Source organism: Puma concolor, chromosome A1, assembly GCF_028749965.1.
Source record: "Puma concolor isolate L17-30 chromosome A1, mPumCon1.1.hap2, whole genome shotgun sequence".
In the NCBI taxonomy this organism is placed as follows: domain Eukaryota; kingdom Metazoa; phylum Chordata; class Mammalia; order Carnivora; family Felidae; genus Puma; species Puma concolor.
This window is the reverse complement of record NC_141667.1, coordinates 78,481,462-78,491,782: the sequence shown is the minus strand read 5'-3', so window position 1 is coordinate 78,491,782 and position 10,321 is coordinate 78,481,462. Positions and strand designations below refer to the sequence as shown.

The following is a 10,321-nucleotide window of genomic DNA, read 5'->3' as shown; positions in this document are numbered from 1 at the left end:
GGCAGAAAAACAAATAAAAGAAGAAGACTGAAGAAAAATCCTCAGAAACACATTTTAGATAAGGACATAAACACAGAAGCCCATGAAGCAAAGTGAGGGTGTGGTCACTGAATGAGAGGTAATAAAAGAAGGCTCACATTCTGTATCTTGGAAAGTTTGACCAGGTATATGTTCAAATTCTGTGACCATCCCAAAATCAAACTTAAAAGTCATGATAATTTAGAAACGTATCAAAGTGATAAAAATAAATCATTGTTAAAAATCATTACTTGGAGATAAGTACAACACTTTTTTTTTATGGTGCATTCCATCTAGCTGGAAACAAAGTAGATATTAATATTAACAGAGATATTTGGAAGTGGAGAATCTTATTCAGTGGATAATTTCAGTAGGTCTGCAGTTATTTGGCCTTGGTAGTAGGTATTTGGTTTAGGGAGGACCTCAGTTTTATTTAAACTTATAATTCAAAAATGGTTCTGGTTAGGGGGTACCTAGGTGGCTCAGTTGGTTAAGCATCTGACTTTGGCTAAGGTCATGATCTCACAGTTTGTGGGTTCGAGCCCCCCGTCGGGCTCTGTGCTGACAGCTCAGAGCCTGGAGCCTGCTTCGGATTCTGTGTCTCCTTTCTCTTCTCCTCCCCTGCTCACATACTCTCTTAAAAATATACATTAAAAAAATTTTTTAAATGATTCTGGTTAGGAGTGGGGGTGAAAATTATATAATGTCCATAAGCAGGAATTGAATTCCATTTTATGGGATAATAGTTTCTCAGACCCTACTCTTCAGATTACTAAAGAAAAAAAAAAAAAAGAAAAGAAAAGAAAAGAAAAGAAAAGAAAAGAAAAATGCAGCTAGTTTGTGTTCTGTAGTTCTTTGTTAGTGGAGTATTGCTTGTCTTGATTTTACCACCTGACTATAAACCATGCCCCATGTAGCCTGTGTCCTCTGCCTGGCCTCCTTTATGCTTCCTGAACTCTCTGGGAACTCTAGAAATAGAATACTTGTTACCGAAGGATCTGATTACTTATTTTCTTGTATGTCTCTTCCAAGGAAACCTCATGTTTAGTAGAGTGCCTAATAAGTAGTATTACTTCATAAATTTTGAATAAGTGTAACCATTATAAGATGAAGTATTTTTAGATTTTACCTACCATGAAGATTTGCAAATACATACATATCAAATGAGTTTATAAACTCACATAAGAAAAACATGCCATCAGTGTCTACAAAATTAAATTGCCACATAAATGAGTGCCTAGGATATTGATAAAAAGTAGCACTAAGAACTATGAATACAGGCAATTATTATAACAATCCTCAAGATTGCATTACAGTGATGGCCATAGAAAAGCTGAGAATACTTAGTTTTCTTTTACCTAAACCTAATTTTTAGCTTTGCAGAGCTCAGCAAATAAGGACTTAGAGTACATTAAAGGCCCATATATATTTTTTAATTTGACTTCTTGGCAGAGACTTAAGAAACATTTCTATTTATGTGCACATGGTAAACGCCAAACAGGTGAGCTTGCATCTACCATTATTGTTCTGTATCTAAGAGACAAATGATCTATTTGAACACAATGACCCTATGCCCAGTCGTGGAGAAAACTAACATGGAACCCACAGTGAAACAACTCCAGCGTACGATCTTTCCGGGAAAACATCTGCTACCAACTGAGTGTGTTTACATTTTGGCAGCACTGACAGATGTGCTCATAGACAGCGCATCTGTGTGGTGTTGGGAGGGTAGAGGTAGGGAAGTTGGGCCGGACAGACAGCAGAGAGCTTACTATAATACACTGAGTGTTTCTAGAAAACGCAAATTAGCACCTCATAGCATTTGTTTCTTCTTGTGCTGTTAATGCCTTCATGCTAACTAATTTGTTCCCATTGCCCAGAATGAGCAATAAAGTTAGGTCTGAGACTGCTCTTAAAAAATGTAGCCATGATCTGATTAATATTTTAGGGGAAAAAAAAAGAATAATTGTTAATGTAAAAATTAATATAGAAACTTTGTAGAATGTTTCAAATATTTTTATATTTGAAAATATTATTAGATAATATTTTGATCTATGAGAAAAAGAACACTGAATAAATTAATTATCAACCTTTCTGCCTGCTGTTACATGTTTTCTTTTCTGCACTGTTATGTTCTGAAGTATTATCCAAAGTGTGTTGTGTAGTACATAATTTCACACTTAATAGAAGTTATATGTAAAATTACCAGTGTCTTTTCACATAGAAATTCCTTTCTTTATTGTAAGATTTCTCAGATCCTTTACTATGTTGATATATTTTCTGAATCTCCAAGGGAGAGATACACAAAATTCTTATCCAAAGACCATATTTTTGTGGAACATGTCCTGGACTAGTATTCTCTGTGTTTACTTGAGAACTTCTGCTTTGGTAATTGAGTCAGAAATCAGCAATCTGGAAACAAAAAAGTAAAAAAAAAAAAAAAAAAAAAGAGAGAGAGAGAGAGCGAGCATGAGCTCTATATTGGCATTCAATTATTTCACATAACTTGTTTATTGAAGCTTCAGAAACTAAGCAACTAAGTAACTGAGATATATGTTTTAAGAATGAATCAAACATTGGGGTTCCTGGGTGACTCAGTGGTTAAGCATTGACTCTTGATTTCAGCTCAGGTCATGATCTCACGGTTCGTAAGATCCAGCCCAGGGTCTGGCTCTGTGATGACAGCATGGAGCCTGTTTGGGATTCTCTTTCTCCTCTCTCTCTGCCCCTCCCTCACCCATGCTGTCTGTCTGTCTGTCTCTTTCTCTCTCTCTCAAAATAAAGAAATAAATGTTAAAAATAAAAGAATGAATCAAACAATTTTATTCTTACATCCAAGATTGTTTTTCTTTCATGGGCTTGTGCATATTGAAACTAGTGAATAGGGGAAATCATTAAGCTGCCCCCTTAATGTGGAGTTTAATTACTCCTATTCTTATAAAGAGGACACTAGTAAAAAAATTTTTAAAATATAGGAAATGCATGAACTTTGCCATCTGCAGAACTTCAACCTTAAGATATTTCAGTAGTTGCTAATAGAGATGAATGAAACACCCAAATTCAATCAAATGTTTGCATAGGAATCTCATAATGAGAGTTTTATATAGCTGTAATGTAGTAGATTTTGTGATACATAAAGTCAGATTCTAACATAAAAGTAATCAAACTTGCATGGAAAAAATATAGGAAGAGTTTGGACCAAGAATTGGCAATGTTTATCCAGCACCATCTAGGAGAGAGCTACTGACTTGGAAGACACAGAGGATGATTGCTCTATCTTGGGACAGGGATAGTTTATCAGTCCCAACGTCTAAATTATATACCCCTCCTATATACTTACTTATGCTTTTGATTTGTGTTCATTAAATAATAATTTCGTTAAATAAAAAGAGGCAGCATCAAAATGTGATGGGTAAGAATGTGCACACTGAAGTCAGACCACTTGGATTCAAATCCTGATTCTTTCACTTCTAAGCTGTGTGACCCTCAGCAAATCACATAACCTTGCAATCTCATCTGTAAAACTGAAATATTGCCATATCCATCTTACAGCTTCACATCAGGTCTTATTTTATCCCAAGAATCAATAAGGATTACCCACGACATATGGATCCTTATAAATAAAAAGTAATCATGTAAATACAAATAAGGTCTATATTCATTATCCATTGTTAATGGTTCTCTAGCAAATGCTTTACAAGTGCAGAATGGTATAAAAGGGACCTCATGAGGAGCACCTAGGTGGCCCAGTCAGTTAAGCATCCAACTCTTGATTTCAGTTCAGGTCATGATCCCAGGGTTGTGGGATTGCACCCACATGTCAGGCTTGCCTCTGGCTGTGGAGCCTATTTGGGATGTGTGCTCTCTCTCTCTGTCTCTCTCTCTCCCCCTTTACCCCTCTCCCCCACTCATGCACTTTCTCATATATAAAAATAATAAAAATAAAAATAAAAAACCCCCAAAACCCCTGTTCCTTATAATGACAGATAAAGTGGAACCGAGGGCTTAAATGTAAGAGATAAGAGAAAAATTGGAAAAAAAAGGGGGGGATTTAATTTATTTTACAATTTTACAAATGATAAAACAATTACACCCAATTGCTATACATAAACAATAGGAAACAGTGTTGAACAGAATGAACTTGACAGAATAAATCTCATCTTTCAATTCCACAAATGATTTAAGAAATACTCAGTAGCAATTATCCTGTGCAGCAGTGCTATCTCTGTAAACTCTTTTTTTTTTTTCTCCTGCTATATACATTTGAAACACTTGTGCTTTTTGCCTACACAAAGAAACAGTATTTATTAAAAGGTGCTACTTAAATGGAGACACAGGGCCCGGAGCCACAATCTGAACAAAGTCTAAGTCAAATACATTGCCAGCTTCAAACTTTTTTTAATTTTTAATTTTTCTTTTTTTTTCTTTTTTTAAGATTTGGCCATACTAGACCCTTATTGACACTCTAAGTATGAACAATAGAATTCAGTTATAAAGTAGATCCCTCTTCAGGTTAGTAACTGAAGTCTCAAAAGAACTTCTTTATTCTAAAGTGGTCTTATCTCCAGAGTGCTTAACAGCACAGCCTCTGAAGATGTTAGCATAACACAAATCTAGTGCGTGTATATTACAGACTCTGTGTATATAACACAGACACACATATATAACATTGTATATATGCATCACACATGTCTATTTGTACTATATAGATATATCTATAGCACATATATAATAAAATATCTATTTCTAGGTGGGCTTTATTTGGATTTTCTTTTGTCAGATATGCACAATAACCCTCTCTCACTCAATTTTCAAAACATTGGTAACTTGATAAGGTCTAATGAGGAAACTTTCAAACTTGTAGAGGTAACAACTAACAATACGTAACTCTTCCTACACCTCTTCCACAATTATAGATACCCCCAACAATAAGCACGTGAAAACAACTCTTATGAACCAAATACCACATTGTGTGCATTATGACTAACTGGCTCAATTAGAAATAAATTACTTTGTTCACCCTTTTCCTGTGGAGAAGTTTAATAACTAGTTGGTATGTACACTACCCATAGCATTATTTAAATAAATTTCTTATGTAAGCATATATGTAGAAATTCCCATTAGTGATTGATATACATTTCATATGATATACAATACAGAAAGACATTTGAATGCCCAGCACCTTCTTTGAGACTCAAAAACTTCCACAGTAATTTCATCAGTCCCATGGGCAGAATCACTAGATTTGCCCGGAAAAATCTGTTACTGATTCTTTTTTTTTTTTTTTTTTTTTTTTTTTTTTATTCGAGCAACATAATATTAAGTATAGAACAGGCTGGGTAATGGTGAAAATGTTTCCATGGCCTATTCATGTCAACAGCACAGTAACAACCATGTTCTCTAAAGGACAAGAATCTTTCACAATCAGCTGCCTGAGCATTGCCAGGTACAGGGGTAAATTGTGAAAAAGAAACAAAAAATTAAAGCTGTGAACATATGATAGATAGTCTCAAAAGAAAAAAAAACTCAGATGTTTCAAGTACGTATGTATAATTTTATTTTATCATGATCCCTTTTGGCCCTTATTGGTTAAACGGAATTCTTCTTCTTCTTGCTATTAGTGATCTCCTTGCCTTATCCCTGTAAGAAGGCCACAGTAGATTGTGGAGGTGGTGGGGTGAATGGAAAGGTATACAATAGGGAATGAAATGGTCTTGTACAGTTTGTTTTCTTTGAACACTAAATACCTTTAATTGAATTCATTCTTGAGTATTGAAAGTTCCCTGAGATGAACAAAAGTAGTCTCAGTCGATACTGAAGCCCTTTTTATATGCTGAACATTTTCAGAACTGGGCAATTTATTTAGAGAACACAAAGTATAGGGTAACAAAACAATGCAAAGCTAAAAAGGCACTACTCAATGCATCTATGAGATAAACATTAATGCACAAAACGATGAGTGGCTGGATGCTTTTGCTGTGGCCTTAAAATTGTTGAAATACATTTGTTGATAATGCAGTAAAAATGGCAAGGTTCCTTGCTGCTGCTTTGTAAGACATACTTTTAATGAGCTCTGAGATGGATAGTACCTACCAGAATTTACTTGTGACTTCAAATTTTCTATCGAATTCAAATTAAAGACTACTCCAACAACTTACCCACAAATAGTAAAAATTAAGGTTCTATAAATTACCTACTTTGGATTTGTTACATAAATCAGACTTTTCAACTTTACATTCAAAACATGTGCCTAATTCTTTTAAGATTTCCATTAGGTAATAAGAGGTTAATGATAAAAGTGCATCATGTTCATAGCATTTTTAGCTATGTATCTCCTTTATGCATTCTATTTTGTTTTCTTAGAGACACATGAATTCTAAAAAATAGGATTTTGAAACCCAAGGTTCTCTTATATTTTTAAAAATAATACCATGTATTATTAATATATTAAGAACTGTACTACTGTGGACATCCTTTTCTATGATTATATATATATATATATATATATATATATATATATAAAATCTCCATGCTATTTATTCTTTTTTCAGACTGTCTTCCCTAAGAAACAAAACATATATGTTCCCCACACTATTTCTTCTTTTCTTACACTGCCTTCCCTAAGAAACAAGAGGTCATCTAAGGGTTTCAATCCAAGAGTAGAAGTGGGAACACAGGACTTCTGCTTTCTAAACAATTCACTGTCAGAATTACCTGCCGCTGAAGTAGAAGTTAACAGAAAACTGGCCCATTGGTCAATTCTATCACATGTTAAAACTTTTTGAATCACTTTATTAATAATTTCATGTGCTTCTTTGAAAACACATTAATGTAGTACTGTGAATAAATTTAACCACAGAGAAAATATTGGTCAACTTCATTCACTTGAAGTGCAAAATGCTGACACAGTTTCATTATTAAACCTCTTAAAAGTAATCATCCCTGTTTTGGAAACAGCATTCTATTAATCACGTTATTTCTGCACTAAGAAAACTTAACAGTAATGTAAAGAGAATGCCAATCTTTCCATTTGAGTAATAAGGGGAATATCAAAAAACTGGAAGTCAGATTTCAGCCCTATCAGTCTGACATTTATCCTAAAGGGCAAAATGCTTCCAGAAAATTATTATGAAATGTAAAAGTTATGGAAGTCTTCTTCAAATAAAAATAAAGTTTGAGTTTGAAAAATTCAACATATTTAAAGACAACTTCTGTATTAGTAGCATCATAATATATTAATATATTATTTTCATGAAAGGAGAATGGTTTGTTGTGTAGAAACATCAGTATAATCTTTGGTACCAAAAGTACTTTTTTTTCCTGCTAATTTTACCATCTCAGATGACATTGAACATCTTTCCTTTAGAATGGCTCAAGATTACTGAGTGGCACAGTTTAGCTGGTACCTTCTACACCACTGGGAAAAACTCTGGAGGTTTAGAGTTGTGCAAAATAAAACGTTTTTACAAAGTCATTGTGTGATTGCTCTTTAAAAATATAAGAACTTTAAAAATGATTTCTTAAAGGTTATTTATCTCATTCATCTTTATCTCAGAAAGGATTTCTAAGCACCCAATACCCAAACCAAAAGAGATTCCAGAAGACAAAAACAAAAACAAAAACAAAAACATAAAATTCATGATCAGACTCAGAGTCCTGACTGAAGGCATTTACTTGAGTTGTTTAATCTTATGGATTTCACTGCTCCAACTATTTCCATCTTGATTTCTTCTGACAAGGATGGTTTAATCCCCAGGGCTGGGTTACTCTTCTAATGTGCTTGGCATTGCCGTGGCAGCCCAACAGTGATGAACATATTTGCCTCATTAACTAATAACAAGTGCATTGTTGGATCTTGTAAACACTACTGATTATACATTCAAACTGTGTTCTTAGTGGAAGTGGCACTTACTAGGACCCTTGAAGTCGAAATATGTTTTTTAGAGCACTTTGCAGGTATTTCATCAGCTGGTAGCGGATTTCTCATAAATGTCCTTTATCACCTTTCAGATAATTGGTGGATACTGAAACTCAGTCTTGTTCTGGATCCTATTTTCAAATCTTAGGAAGCATCTTCAGAAAAGAAGTGCATATTCAGTTTGTTTGTATGTTTTCAAATGTGCTTTATTGCTTCACACACTTTCCTGTTGTTAGTTTCAGGGCTCCTCTATTATGTAGCACATTCAATGTTTTGAATTCTAATGGCATTCTGTGAGGACTTGCATTGGAAAAGTACCTATATTTTAAGTCATCGTAGTAATGATATTTGACGGCTTTTCCATTCAAATCCTTAGGGAATGGCCAGAATCCATACAGGTGAATTTCATCACAGAATCTTGTGGCAAGTGTATACATGAGGAGACCTGTGCTGGGTCTTTTGATGGGAACTTTGTTTGTCAGCCAGTAACTGGAAAAGAAAACACACACACACACACACACAGAAGAGAAGAATTTAGAGGAACACACAACATACCCTACAGCAAAGTATACTATGTGGAATTAAAGTAAATCAAATTTGAAAAGTATGCTTATGAATAACAATCAAAAGATTCCTGAAGAAATATTTCTTAAGCATTTAGAAATTTGATCTCTTTATATTATTTTCTCTTATCCTTTATTTCCTTATTTTTGAGGTCATATAAATAAACAGGGGACCTAGAAAGTATGTAAATATTACTGTAGAATCTCATATTCAAAATGAATTAGCACCAAATACATAATATACAGAATAGAATCTTCTCAGAAAGTGTTAAATACGACTATAAAAGACACAGTAATTGGGCAAAGATTGAGTAATTCTCCTAGAAAAAGAAAATTTGAAACTTTGCCCCTGGGTTTTTCAAAATCTCTGATATTTCAATTAAAAATCCAAACAAATGCTTCACTTGCATTATACTGACTTATTTCATTTCAATTGTCCAAATCCCATTTTACTAAAGCTAATTAAAAATGTTGCCTCAACCCACAGAACAACGACATAAAACAAATAACATATGAACATAAACAGTTCACCACTTATTCAGTTTAACACTTTGTTAAATAAGCAAAATAAATTTAATGCTGATAAGTATTTTATACTGTCCATTTTCAAAGGTGATAAAATACTCCAAAATGTTCAGATCCATCATTGTTGTCAAACTTTGTTCACCTGAAAAGCATGCAAATTCACAAGTTAATCATCACCCCTGGCAAAGAAGGGGGTTTCCAGTATTTCTTGGCATATTCATTATCTCATGTGGAAACAGCTAAAAGAGGAAAGGTATAGATTTTCTTTAACTTTCAAAGTTGTCCAATTATAAATAAAATAAAGTTAATAATTCTTTTTTTTTTTAATTTTTGTTTTTACTATTGTCTCTTATTTGGGGAAATATATACCCTGCCATCCAAATGTAAGGGCAAGATTATATAAAATCTTGTTCATTGCTGTGTTTAAACACTTGCCTTGGATTTACACAGTATTCTTTCCTTTGTTTTTTTTTTTTTTTTTTTACCAATTTATGACGTTTTCCAGGGGACATCAAATACATCTAGACTACTGAATGCTGATCAAGAAATATTGGACTTTGAAACCTCCCTACAAACATCCAAAACAGGGAAAAGATACTTATCCATTATTGTTCCTCTTTTTTCCCCCTTCATTTCTCCCTCTCTGAACCAGGATTGACCTTTCACATCTTTTAGTTTTCTAATTGGGTAAAGGCCACGTGCTAAATGTTTTGAGCCATATGAAATGCACTATAGATCTTTTGTAACAAAAGTTTTTTAAGAAAGCCTATTCTCAGTAAAGAACATTTGGAAGGAGTCTTCAAAGAAGATTATATAAGAATTTTCTCATAACACAAAGGTAGCTAATGAACAAAAACCATAGCACATGCATTGTTGACATCATGAAGAAACCCAGATATTGATTCTGTGTGAGAAGTTTAGTTAAACTATGGTTTGAAGGTTTTGAAGAGACTGATAGAGACCAAAGCTGTCTCAGCTTTGAGAAAGCAGATGTTCTAGCATAGAATGATTCTTATTGGAAAATTTTGTAATGTGATCTGTGTGTGATTACAGATGTCAGTTGATGAAGTTGGTTAGTTTTAAAAAATGCATTTATTTATAAATTTTTAAAACAGGTGAAGCAAGTTCAAACTCAGTCAAAAAATGATTATTTCCACCAATGAATGTCAATGATTAGGAATAGTCTGACAATATGAAGTTTGTGCTGAATTATGTTATTTCTAAAGTGAGAAAAAAAAAGCTATCAGGAAATAGTATAATGCCATATTATTTATATGGGACTCCAAGGTCACATTAT

General features: G+C 33.6%; 1 protein-coding gene across 1 annotated transcript in view; it reads right to left on the bottom strand.

Annotated features, from left to right (window-relative positions):
• Positions 1 to 4,058: 4,058 nt before the first annotated feature.
• ST8SIA4 (ST8 alpha-N-acetyl-neuraminide alpha-2,8-sialyltransferase 4) overlaps positions 4,059 to 10,321 on the bottom strand; it is a 100,993-nt gene continuing 94,730 nt past the window's right edge. Inside the window, exon 5 of the mRNA XM_025923667.2 lies at positions 4,059 to 8,425. Coding sequence (XP_025779452.1) covers positions 8,143 to 8,425 — 283 coding nt within the window. The 3' untranslated portion in view covers positions 4,059 to 8,142. The remainder of the gene's footprint in view (positions 8,426 to 10,321) is intronic.